General features: G+C 43.4%; 1 protein-coding gene across 1 annotated transcript in view; it reads right to left on the bottom strand.

Annotated features, from left to right (window-relative positions):
- COL9A1 (collagen type IX alpha 1 chain) overlaps positions 1–13,258 on the bottom strand; it is an 86,838-nt gene that overhangs the window by 60,515 nt on the left and 13,065 nt on the right. Inside the window, exons 6-10 of the mRNA XM_052651689.1 lie at positions 2,874–2,957; positions 2,161–2,172; positions 819–893; positions 511–546; positions 313–375 (exon numbers count right to left, since the gene is read on the bottom strand). Of these exons, the coding sequence (XP_052507649.1) occupies positions 313–375; positions 511–546; positions 819–893; positions 2,161–2,172; positions 2,874–2,957 (270 nt within the window). The remainder of the gene's footprint in view (positions 1–312; positions 376–510; positions 547–818; positions 894–2,160; positions 2,173–2,873; positions 2,958–13,258) is intronic.

The following is a 13,258-nucleotide window of genomic DNA, read 5'->3' as shown; positions in this document are numbered from 1 at the left end:
AGCAGCCGCTGACAGGCAGAAACGTGTATCCACCGCTGCCCGCAGAGCAGAGAGGAGCACATGCCAGTGCCACGCTCCTCGGGGCCCCTCCACGCTCCGCAGACCCTCGCGCAGAAACCGCGTCTCAGCGCCGAGCCCGCGGGCACCGCCACGATCAGAGCCAGTCTAGCCTTAGCTTGGACCACAACCGCCTGCACGCTGCACTCTTCTCTCTCACACACACACAGACACGCGCGCGTGCACACACACACACACACACACACACACACACACACTGGGCCTGGCTTCATGCCCCCAGCACCCACTACTCACGTCGGCACCTGGTGTGCCCGGCTTGCCTGGAGCTCCTGGTTTCCCCGGCTCTCCAGGGGGACCCTGGGCAGGGAGGGGGGAGGAGGGGGGAGAAAAGGAAGAGAAAATGGGACAAAGTTGAGCCTCATCGGATGCTGTGTGGTCTGCAGACCACATTGGAAGGAAAGAAGTGGAGAGCCAAGGCGCTGATGTACTTACAGGGGGGCCCGGGGGACCCTTCGGACCGCGATCACCCTGGAAGGCAGGAGGGAAAGCAGGGCAGTGGGTGAGTGGAGGGTGCTGGGGCCCCTCCGGGACAGGGACAAGACAGATGGTGCGGGGCTGTGATCAACCGCCCGGGCCACGGGACGCAGGACGGCCTCCCTCCGCAGTCCCCAGGGGTCTGGGCCCCACTCCCAGCCCTCACACACGTCCCACCCCACCTCCGGGTAGAGGGCTTACGGCCTCTCTCGAAAACCCCACCCGGGCCGCTGGGAGAGGGGCAGGGGCTGGAGGTGGACACTTACGTCGATGCCGTCGATGCCCGGGACTCCAGGGGGACCTGGCGGCCCCGGAGGACCCTGCTCACCTGGGGGGCCCCTCTGACAAAAGAGCACACGCGGGTTAGGGGAGCACAGGAAACAAGGACGAAAAGGTGGGCGCGAGCCCGCCGCCTCCCCGCAAAGTCAGTGCCCGTGGAGGCCGGGTTCAAGCCCAGCATAACACGCTGAGACCAGACTTCCAAGGAAATGCGGTTGCTTCCCGTCCTCGAGGTTCTGAACGAGGCTGACAGTGAGGTGAGAGCAGAATCTGGGCCCCCAGAGTGGGATCCTCCCGTCTACGGAGCTTTCAACCCAACGGGGCTTGTGGGGAAGAGGGGGCCTCTTACTCATGGGGTTGGATCATGAAGATGGTGGTCACTGAATTCCTGAATTTAATCAGGAAATGCAGGTCACCTTTTGGATAAAGTGAGGCAGCTCAGAACCGAGGCGAGCCACACCAGATCAACTCCAGGATGGTTCTGTAGATCTGTCTGCGTTCAGAAGAAAACTAGGGGGCCCTCTTAGGGAGAGACAGGCGAGGCCGAGAAGCTCAGCGAGGGCCCGACCTCTTCAGATCCTCCTCTTGAAGGAGGTCTGTGCACCTCATTTCAGAAAGACGCCAAATTTCAGGCCGACCCCCGAGGGTGACCCCTTTTATCGGTTGCAAATAGCTCCACTTTGATGGCGCTCGATGGAAGACTGGCCTCTGAAAGTTTGGACGCGTTTTAGGAAATGTGGGAATTTTAGGTTTTTTCTCTTCTGAATGGAAGGAAAAAAAAAAAGGCTTCTTTCATCAAGGAAACCTTGGTTTTTCTAAACTCCCGGTGACCAGACAGGTTACAATGGGGTCTTTGTAAGTGAAACCTCAAACGGCGCCGCCCCCTACCCCGCCCGCCTCTGCCTGGTGCGGCCGAAATTCCGAGGTGAGCCCGGGCCGCCGAGTCCACGCAGGCGGGATGCGAGGTTGCCTGGGATCGCGCCTCCCCCGGGCTGGGCCGCCCAGGACGAGCGGCGGGGAGGGGACAGAGTGCGGAGGGAAGCACGGCTGAAAATTAAAGCCCCGGCCTCCAGCCTCCTCCGGCTTCCGCGGCCCGAGCCTGCAGTGTGGGGCCCGGGCGGTAAGGGGGCGCCGGTTCTCGGACCCTCGGGGTGTCCCCTCGGGCCCCCGCCTCCCACCTTGCTCGCTGCAGGTGCGTGGCCCGAGGATGCACGGAGCCGCGCGGCCCGCGGGATGCTCCGCATCTCCGCGCGCTTCCCCAGACGACTGCACCCCCGCCTCGCCCTGAGAGCACTTGGAACACGCCAGCGCTTCTCGCCCCCGGCTTACCTGGTCGATGGTCTGGAGGAAAGAGAAGAGGGGGGAGACAGTGAGAAGGCGGCCCCCTAAACCCGCGCACAACTTACTTGAGCCGCGCACAAGCAGAGCCCCGACAGCAGCAGTCGCAGCCCCAGGGCCCTGCGGCCCGACGCCGCCCAGGCCATGCCCGCAGCGCGCGCAGTGGCGCTAGTCCCCGCCAAGAGCGCCCCCGGGAGCCGGGGATGCGAGGGGGCGCCGGCCCAGGAGGCGTGAGTTCCTCCTGTTTACCCCCGAGAGGGTCCCTGGGATTGGAGGAGAGCTGGCGGGCCAGAGGACGGATAGAATGACAACAGTCCCCCTTAACCCTTTCCCCGCCTCCGCCCCACCCGCCCCTGGGGACCTCTCGCGGTCCCCAGAGTCTTCTCAGGTGGCCTGTGTGCCACCGAGGGTTTGAGTAGTCACCGGCATTTTCCTGGAGAGAGGCTGAGGGGTGAGGGGTCCGGGGGCTGGGGAGGATCGTAAGCCACCCAAGCTGGATCCATACCCCTTCGGTCGCCCCCCTCCCCCGCGCAAGTGGTTTCTACCCGCCAGACTGTGGGTGGGACCCGCGCTTCTTCAATATCTGGTCTGTGCAGCAAAAGCCTGGACTCTTTTAGACCAACAGTGAGGACGGGGAGAGTTTGCGGCGGTGTAGAGAGGTAAGCTGGCTGCAAGTGGCCTTTGCAGATAGTCTAGGGACTCACCGTGATCCTGGCTGGCAGCTCATGACAAGTTTCTCTCCGGGGTCGCAGGGGGTCACAATGGATCAGCATCCATTGAAGTTCAAACTGGAGAAAGACAGCAGCCAGTCAATTAGGTCTCTTTGGAGAACAGAAGTGGGTCATTTAAAAGGGAGATGCGATGGTAAATGTGGTCCAACTGTTGAGTCAGGTCATCAATTCATCTCAGCGGACTAGGACTCTCGTTCCTTGAATACAGTTTTTCCAGGAGGAATGGGCTGGAAATCCTTCCCACATTTCTCCTATCATTGGATGTAAATGACTTAGCTTTGCATTGCTCCAGCAGAGCCCTAGGCAGGAAACCCACCAGGGATATTTACTTCCTATTTCTGTTCCCACACAGCCTTCAAGAGGTAGATTCTATTAAAATGAGTCTCAGAGAGAAGAGGTAACTGTTGTAGGCACAAGCTAATAAATGTCAGAGTCTGGATGAGAAGAGGCCTACTGAACTTCACAGAGGACATATTCAATAAGATTTCACTCAGGAAAAGATTAGAAACAGACAGCAAAGAGGTGGCACCAGGAATGAAATAGAAAAATGGAAATTGGTCCTTGGGAGAATATACATGATAGATATTGGCCATGGGGTGTCTCTGCCTAAAATGCAAATAAGATCTAGAAGTGGAAGGAATGAGAGAAATCTAAGACTCAGAGAAAAAACAATAAAAAATACTTGAACTTTGCATAATACTAACATTTTCATTTGTTGAAGAGAGATAAAATTCCTAGACAACTAAAAGTCAGGTGTGTCCTGACAGCTTCTTACATTTTAGCAGGTGCTAAGGGAGAGAGAAAAGTAGGACAGGAAAGAAATAGAAAAAAGGAAGAATGGCCAGGTCTGAATCTGAAAGCCTCAAGCGAGAAGGTATAAAAGAAAAAATTAGTGTACCCAAGGGAAGCCTGCCACTAGGTACTACTCTGGCCCCTCCTCATTGAGGAAGTTCCTCACCAGGCATTTCCAATCAAATCTGTATTTCTGGATCAGCTGATTCTCCTGGCATTATGCAGATGTCTAAGAAAGTGAGCAGGTCCCAGAGCTAAACATAATACATCTAAATGTAAAGTAATATAAGGTAAAGTGATCTCTTTTCTCTCAACCAGTAGTGATTTGCCCTCCATCCCTCTTGCCAAAAGGACTCAATGTACTGGATCTAGAATTATTAGATGCATTTTCCCATTGTTACAAAAGCTTCCAGAGTTGAGGTTACTAGATGAAAGATCAAGTTTGAAAAGAATGAAAGATGAATTCCTTCCCTTCTGCCCACAGAGGAAGGGAAAGTTAAACAAAAGGAGGCTTTTCATTTTATAAAGGGGTGAAAATAAGACATGAAGCTTTGATGTTCCCACACTGATGCCCCTTCTCACAGGATTCTAATTGCCCTGGAGTTCTCCTCTTCCTGTTTTTCTTGTTTCCCTCAACCCTCCCCTGCCTTTTCTCCAGAAAAGATGGACAACTAGGAAAATGAATTAAGTGGGATGAAAAGAAAGCTAAAAGACATATTTGGAGATGGAAAGGTATCTACGAATTGTATGAAAATGATGACAGAGCAGCATACCTAGTTGTGTATTCTTGATGTGAATAATTTTCAATAGCATATTGACATCCTACAAAGGAACTGCTTTCCAAACCACACAGTGTCTTGCAGCTAAGGAAATCACTTTAATCAAACACTTTATTTTTAATCAGATTAGTCTTGTTTCCTTGGGAGGGATTTTATTTTGGTTCTGTTCTAAACTGCAGTGGAAGTTTTAAAAGGAAGATAAAAGAAGGAATGGACCAGCCTTTCCCTTAATGATTGCTAAACACGAGGACCACCTCCAACAGCTCTTGGAGGCCAGTCATGTATGGGAAAGGGGGCTCAGAGAGGTTAAATCATTTGCCACAGGTCACATAGCTAGTAAATGTCAGAACTGGAGTTCCAAATGTGCCTGACTTGAAAATAAGGTCAGCCTCCTGGGAGAATACATCCTATCTCCAGAATGAAGTATGATTTTTCAAGCAGGTAACCCTAGCACTTGGTGATTGAACATTTGTATTAAAGATGAATAGAAAAGACAGATCTAGAAATAAAAACTACATAAATTTGTTTCCAACATGTACTAGAAAACTTCAGAACTAGACTAAGAAATTTCCGTAAGACAAAAAAGAAATCCCTATTTGCATGCTTCTTATAGAAATATATCCAGAAACAAAATTTCTGCTGTTGCTTCTCAAATTAGCAGCTGCTTCTAAATGCAGTTACATATTCATGTGTATGACAAAATATGACATATAGTAAACGTGATTTTTCTTCCTTAATGACCAGATAAGTATTTTACCAAAATAAGAAAAGGTGTCTCCCCATCCCTAACTCTCAAAATAGAAGAGACCACTCACACAATGTTATTCACTAAGTCCTTCAGAAATTGATACCAAACTGGCATTCATTGTATGCATGTGATATTTTGATTCTCAAAAATAATTCGTACCTTAAACACCTTGAAAAAGTTTAATTATATTACTAACCAGGAAACCTATATCCTTTGTATTGATAGTTCATTTAAGTTACTTATTGCAAATGCAAAATAGTTTATTAAGCTATTTTCTCAGAAGTGTAGTCCTCTCTGGATAAATGGGTACACCTGTGTAAGTATGCCCAGGGCAGTTGTGATGCAGGATAAAAGGGAATGAGATGGAATTCATCTGTGAATACAGGCGGGTTGTGACAGAGTGCCACCCAGGTCAGAGGTTTCTGAACACATCTCTGCTTCCACATAAGCACCACCTACGCACTATACAATAACTGTTTGGGGGCATGCAATATTAATTCCAATTTCCATGTTAATTATTTTGAAGGCAGTTGGCAGAGTTTCCTGGTATAAGTCACTTTCATTATACATCTAAAATGTTGATTTCCACACATCCCATTTTCAAACCTATAATCATTCTTCTCTTTGAATACCCATGGACGAAATATGTGTGAAAAATATTTTAATGTAGTCCCAGTAGAAGCCAAGCACTAAGGAAATATTCTAGAGAAACCACAGATATTTTCCTTTCCACAATGGAATTACAGTATGTGACAGTTGAGAAAAAATTCTAAAAGAGAAAAGTAAAATGCTTTTAATTTTAATTTAATTTTATTTTATTTTAATCTGTTAAGCGGAACATAAAGTGCCCTAGGCCAACCTATCTCTCTCAACATAAAATACTTCTGCATTGTTTCAAGAAAAACAGTTGTGTGCGTGTAAGCTATCTTACATCTGCCCAAATTCATCATTACCCAATTCTTTTCCATAAAAGGTGTAATTCAATCCCCTAAGCTAGAATAGGGTCCAGAGGACAACACATTAAAACATGGAATTTTGGCCCCAACTCTTAATTCTTATTAGGGCTAGAGATTTTTACTTATTTTGCTAGGCTATCAATAAATATTAATAAAGTACTTAAGCCTTTCATAAAAATTAAACAAAAACTAATAGCAGACAACTATCTTTTCCTCCTGAAAGAGAATTCTAATGACAAACTATAGGACTTAGCTCAATATTAAAGAGAATGGAACAAGGCTTAATTTTCTTTGCAAACTGAATTATTGAATTTTATATACAATGCCTAAAAACTAGCTCTTCAAAGATAAATTCTTAAACATGAGATATATTTCATTAACATTTTTGTCTAGACAGTACAAAAAAGGTTTAGAAAAATTACTTGAATTCACAGATTTCACGCTTCTTTTTAGTTTATGAAGAAATGTTGGCTTCTACCATCATAAGGGAACTCCTCTAGGTGAGGCTTCTTGGCAACTGAGCAGGAGGCTCTGAGTTGCCACGAAATCGAATATCCCCCTAAGTCTATGTAGGCTAGGCCATGCAGTTCCAGACATAGTGCTGGAATGTGGTTAAATATGTTTTACATTTGCTCATTTTTAACTCAACATATCTTCATATAACTCATTCATGTGCTTCACATTCTCCTCTATGGAAGACACAAAAACGTTTAGTCTATAGGACATTAACTAAGCTGAAAAACGCTTTGACAATAAATACAATGGTAGTAGAGATGAGAAAGATATATTTCTGGCTAAAGCCATCAACAAGAGGAGGTCATATAATCTGGAATACTTGAGTAGGGACCTAAAGGGCATGTAAGGTTTTCCTAAGCAGAGATCAGGAAGGTGAAGGAGGTGACAATAATTAGGCACAAGGAAAGTTATGCAGAGAGAAGGGACAGACTCACTGTAGCAAAGAATTTTTCCCCCTTGAATTCTAAGGAAAATAATTTGAATATTATTGAGTAGATAATTAGGGGATTGTCACCAAAGTTTTTTGCTACAGGGATAAGATGAGGGAAGGTGGCCTTAATTTAGCAGGGCATCTGAGGGAGATGATGTGGTAATAAATGCTGGTCCTTTGAAGCCTAAGGCAATTACCGTAGCAGAGTAACAAGAAGAGTTGCACTCTGAGTTCTGGTGAGGTGTCCTGCGTATCCTCCTCTCGTGCCACATGCCCCTTCAGCTACCATCTTGTTTCCTTCCCCACTTCATACAGAGCTCGAAAGAGTGGTCTATGTTCATTGCTTCCAATTCCTCTCCCTTCCGTTCTCTCTTTAACCCTTTCTGACTGGGCTTTCACTCCCAATACTCCAGTGGATCTTTTCTCAAGATCAGTTCCATTGGTTTCTAAATCCAGTGGTTAATTCTAAGTCTTCATCTTATTTGTCCCATCTACAGCATTTGAGTGAGTTGACCTTTCCATTCTCCCTGGAATACTATTTTCCACCAGCTTTCCAAGTACCACAATATCCTGGCTCTCCCCTCCACCATGGGCTGCTCGTATTGGTCTCTTTGACAGAATCATCCTCACCTCAGTAAATTCTAAATGTTGGTCGTTCGGGGCCTCAACCTTAGAGTCTCTCTATTACACTCAGCTGGAGAAGGCAATGGCATCCCACTCTAGTACTCTTGCCTGGAAAATCCATGGACAGAGGAGCCTGGTAAGCTGCAGTCCATGGGGTCTCTAAGAGTCAGGGATGACTGAACAACTTCCCTTTCACTTTTCACTTTCATGCATTGGAGAAGGAAATGGCAACCCACTCCAGTGTTCTTGCCTGGAGAATCCCAGGGACGGGGGAGCCTGGTGGGTTGCCATCTATGGGGTCGCACAGAGTCAGACACAACTGAAGCGACTTAGCAGCAGCGGCAGCATTACACTCAACTCTCATTTGGTCCATGGCTTTAAGTACATATATACTTACAGCCCCCAGAGTTCTATTCCCAGCTGGACCTATCTCTTGAACTCCAGAACATATCTAACTACCTGCTCAGGATCTTCACTAAGGTATCAATCTCCTTATCAAACTTAGATATTCCAAATCAACACCTGATATTCTCACTGATACCTGCTCTTCCCCCACGGTTTTTTATGTCTCAATAAATGGAGACTCTATGCTTCCAATTACACAAAAAATATTGGAATCGTGCATGACTCTTTCTCTCTTACACATAAAATTTCATCTGCTTTACTCCAAAAATATTATATCAGGATCCAATCACTTTGCAACACCTCCATCACTACAGGCTTGTTCTAACCGCAGACCATCCCTGCCAGAACTATTGTAGTAGTCTCTTAACAGCTCCTCTTAATAAACAAAATTGACAAATCTCTAACCAGGCTCATGAAGAAAAGAGAGAAGATATAATTAAACAAAAAAGAAATGAAAAAGGAGACATAACAACCAATAACACAGAGATTCTAAAAGTTGTAAGAGTATTCTATGAACAGTTATTATCAATAAACTGAACCTAGAAAAAATGGACAAGTTCTAAAAACATAAAGCCTGACAAGACTAGGTCAAGAAGAAACAGATCATTGGAACAGATAAATCACTAGAAGTGAAATAGACTCTATAATAATAAAATACTCCAAGCAAACAAAAATCTAAGACCAGATGGCTTCACTGGGGAACTCTACCAAACATACAAATAAGAACTTATACCTTCTCAAACTGTTCCAAGAAATTGAAGAGGAGAGAACACTCCCAAACTCATTCTCTGAGGCCACCATCACCCTGATACAAAATCAGACAAAGATGCTACCAAAAAAGGAAATTACAGGCCATTTTTTGATGAATATACATACAAAAACAAAATATTTTGTTTTCCTCAACAAAATATTAAAAAATCAAGTCCAACAATACATAAAAAGAATCATACACCATGATCAAGTTGGATTCATTCTAGGGTCACAAGGATGGGTCAACATACACAAATCAATCAATGCAATGCACTACATTAACAAAACAAAGGATAAAAATAACACAATCATCTCAATAGAAGCAGAAAAAGCATTTGACAAAATTAAGCATCCATTCATGAAAAAAATGTGTTTCAAATTTGGTACAGAAGGAACATATCTCAACATAATAAAAGCCATTTATGACAAGCTCACAGCCAACACAATACTCAAGAGCTAAAAGTTGAAAGCCTTCCTATTGAATTCAGGTCAAGGATGACCACTCTCATGACTTCTATTCAACATATTACTGGAAGCCCTAGCCACAGCAATCAGACTAGAAAAAGAAATAAAAAGTATCTGATTAGGAAAGGAAAAAGTAAAACTGTCACTAGTTGCAGAGGACATGATACTCTGTATAGAGAACCCTAAAGTCTCTACACAAAATCTATTAGAGTTAAGAAATGAATTCAGCAAGATAACAGGATATAAGATTAATATACAGAAATCTTTTGTTTTTTACATTAACAATAAAATGACTAAAAGAGGAAGTAAAAAAATCCTGTTTAAAATTGCATCAAAAGAAAAAATACCTAAGAATAAACTTAAACCAAGAAGGTGAAAGAGCTATACTCTTAAAATTATAAAACACTGATAAGGAAATTGAAGGTGATACAAAGAAATGGAAAGATATCCCAAGCTCTTGGATTGGAAGAATTAATATTGTTAAAATAGCCATACTACCCAAAGCAATCCACAGGTTTAATGCAATCCCTATCAAAATACCCATGACATTGTTCATGGAACTAAAACAAATAATCCTAAAATTTATACGAAACCATAAAAGACACAGAATTGCTAAGTCAATCTTGAGAAAATAGAACGAAGTTGGAGATATAACCCATCCAGACTTCAGACTATATTACAAAGCTACAGTAATAAAAACAGTGTTGTATTGGCACAAAGGCAAACACATAGCTCAGTGTAACAGAATAGTGAGCCTAGAAATAAACCAGTCAATAAGCAATTAATCCACAACAAAGAATGTAAGAATGCAGTGGAAAAAGCACAGTATTTTTAACAAGCAGTGCTGGGAAAGTTGGACAGCCACATGAGCATCAATGAAATTAGAATATTCCCTCATACCACATACAAAAAAACTTAAGATAGTTTAAAGACCTAAATATAATACCTGAAACCATAACACCTCTAGAAGAGAAAATAAGCAAAATATTCTTTGACAAAAATCATAGCAATATTTTCATAGATCAGTCTCCCAAGACAAAAGAAAACAAATGGGACCTAATCAAACTTACAAGCCTTTGCACAGAAAGAAAACCACCAACATAAAATGAAAAGACAAACTAGAAATTGGGAAAGAACATTGGCGAAAACTGCAACTTACAAGAGATTAATATCCAAAGTATACAAACAGTTCATGCAACTCAATATGGAAAAAACAAGCAATCCAATCAAAAAATGAGTTGGTCTACTTAGGTCTTCTGACATTTTTCCAAAGAAAACACACAGATGGCCAACAGGCACAGGAAAAGACACTCAATGCCACTAATTATTAGGGAAATGCAAATCAAAACTGCAATTAGATATCACTTCACACTGGTCAGAATGACCATCACCAACCAAAAAGTCTACAAGTAATATATGCTGGAGAGGGTGTGTGGAAAAGAGAATTCTCCTCCCTTGTTGGTAGGAATGTAAAGTGGCTCAATCACTAAGGAAAACAGTATGGAGTTTCCTTTGAAAAAGCAAAAAGAGACCTACCATATGATCCAGCAATCCTACTCCATGGTATATACCCAGAAAAAATGTAAAGCCAATGTTCCTAGCAGCACTATTTACAATAGCCAAGATGTGGAAACAATTCAAGTGCCCATCAACAGACAATTGGCTTAAGATGTGGTACACACACACACACAATAGAATATTAGCCACAAAAAAGAATGAAATATTGCATTTGCATCAGCGTGGATGGGCCTACAGAATGTTATGGTTTTAGAAGTAAGGCAGACAGAGAAAGACAAATATAACTTTTATGTGGAATCTAAAAAATAATACAAGTGAAAGTGAAAGTTGCTCAGTTGTGTCCGACTCTTTGCAACTCCATGGACTGTATAGTCCATGGAATTCTCCAGGCCAGAATACGGGAGCGAGTAGCCTATCCCTTCTCCAGCGAATCTCCCCAACCCAGGAATCAAACCGGGGTCTCTTGTATTGTGGGTGGATTCTCTACCAACTGAGCTATCAGGGAAGCCCACAAGCTACTATACATAAAGCAGATAAGCAACAAGGATTTACTGTGCAGCACGGGGAATTACATCCAACACCTCCTAATAACCTATAGAGGAAAAAAGACTATCTCAAAAAAGACCGACTCATTATACTGCACCCTTGAAACTAATGCAATATTGCAAATCAACTGTACTTCAAAAAAGGGTCTTCTCCTAAGAAGCCCCTAAATGCCCTGTCCTTTTCTCCCCCTACAATACATTGTCAAAATTCAGCCAAAGAGATGCTTTAAAAAGAAGAAAACAGGTTTCTTCTCTATTCAAAATCATCTGCCAGCTCTCCACCTCACACGAGGCCTAAAAGCCGGCGTGTTGACCTGCTCCCCACTCTCATGCATGGTCCCTCTCCAGCCTCAGGGCCGGCTTCTCTCCATCTCATCCCAGACACGCTGGTATCCAGGCTTGCTTCAGACACAGTGGACAACACCAACACCAGGTTTTTAACTCATTCCCTCTTCTTGAAATCCTCCTCCCCTAGACCACATATATATGCTCACTCCCCCAACTCCTTCAGGTTTCTACTAAATAGGTTTTTTTCCCCTCAAGGAGGTCCTCTCTCCAAGCACTCCAATTTTCTTCTTTTTTCTCCATACCATTTATGACTACCTGGTAATAATATAAATGTACTCATTTACTCACCTATCTCTGTCTCCTCTCCCTAGGATGAGTACAAGCACCACTGTAGCTTCAATTTCTGTCTATAACTTAGCAGATGTTTAATAAGCAGTTGTTGAATATTAAATATACACATAGATATTGATTTTTAAAATGAAGAAAGAATTGGTAGTATTTGCCTTCTGGTTTGATTACAGCTTAGGGAAAGCCCCTTCCCCTGTCTGGGTTTCAAGTCCTTCATGTATAAACTGAGAGGTTTGAACTACATAGACTTAGTCATAGACTTAGTTTTATATATCTTTGAAAGATCAGGATTCTATGGAAACCATGTTGTAACCTAAGAAACTAACCACACAGAGATTGACATGAAGGGAAGTAAAAATGTCATTGAATTAATATCTTGCCTTCTAGCCACCCAGAAGACACGACAAAGATTTTTCTATGTTCTTAGCCTGTATACATTTTAAGAAAAATAGAAATACTAATAACACTGATTATTTTCAGTTGCAACAGTCTGGGCATAGCTGAGACCAGTAAAAATTTTCATATTTTCAATTTTCCATTGAAAGCAAGTTTGGCCATCATTTAGGTTTTACTCTAGTTATCCTTAGCACCTTTGCCCATCATGGCTTCTTCTCTGTAAGCAGCTCTTTTTTCTGTGTGTCCCTCTTGTTTCATTGCCACCTAGTGGAAAATCTAGCTGATGTTGTTAATGTGGTCTATAGTGTAGCAGGCTTTATCTCGAAAAACTTGACAGTATTCAAAAATATTCTTATCAAATCACAACACCAAAGTGTTATAAAAAGTATTTTGATGTTGAAGCTGAAACTCCAATACTTTGGCCACCTGATGCAAAGAGCAGACTCATTTGAAAAGACCCTGATGTTTGAAAAGATTGAAGGCGGGAGGAGAAGGGGACAGCAGAGAATGAGATGGTTGGATGGCATCACCGACTCAATGGACATGGGTTTGGGTGTGCTCCGGGAGTTGGTGATGGACAGGGAGGCCTGGCATGCTGCAGTCCATGGGGTCGCAAAGAGTCAGACACAACTGAGCGACTCAACTGAACTGAACTGATGGACATGTACAAGTAACACTATCATTTCTCTTGTATTTAATACTTCCAATTGAAAGAAGATTTTTTAAAAGTATTTGTCAAAAACAACATAATAAGCAAACTTAATAGCTTAGATATTTTGTATAGTAGATATCATGCAT

Source organism: Budorcas taxicolor, chromosome 14 (genome assembly GCF_023091745.1).
Source record: "Budorcas taxicolor isolate Tak-1 chromosome 14, Takin1.1, whole genome shotgun sequence".
NCBI classification, from domain to species: domain Eukaryota; kingdom Metazoa; phylum Chordata; class Mammalia; order Artiodactyla; family Bovidae; genus Budorcas; species Budorcas taxicolor.
Note: the sequence above shows the minus strand (reverse complement) of the source record. Positions and strands in the feature narration are given on the sequence as shown.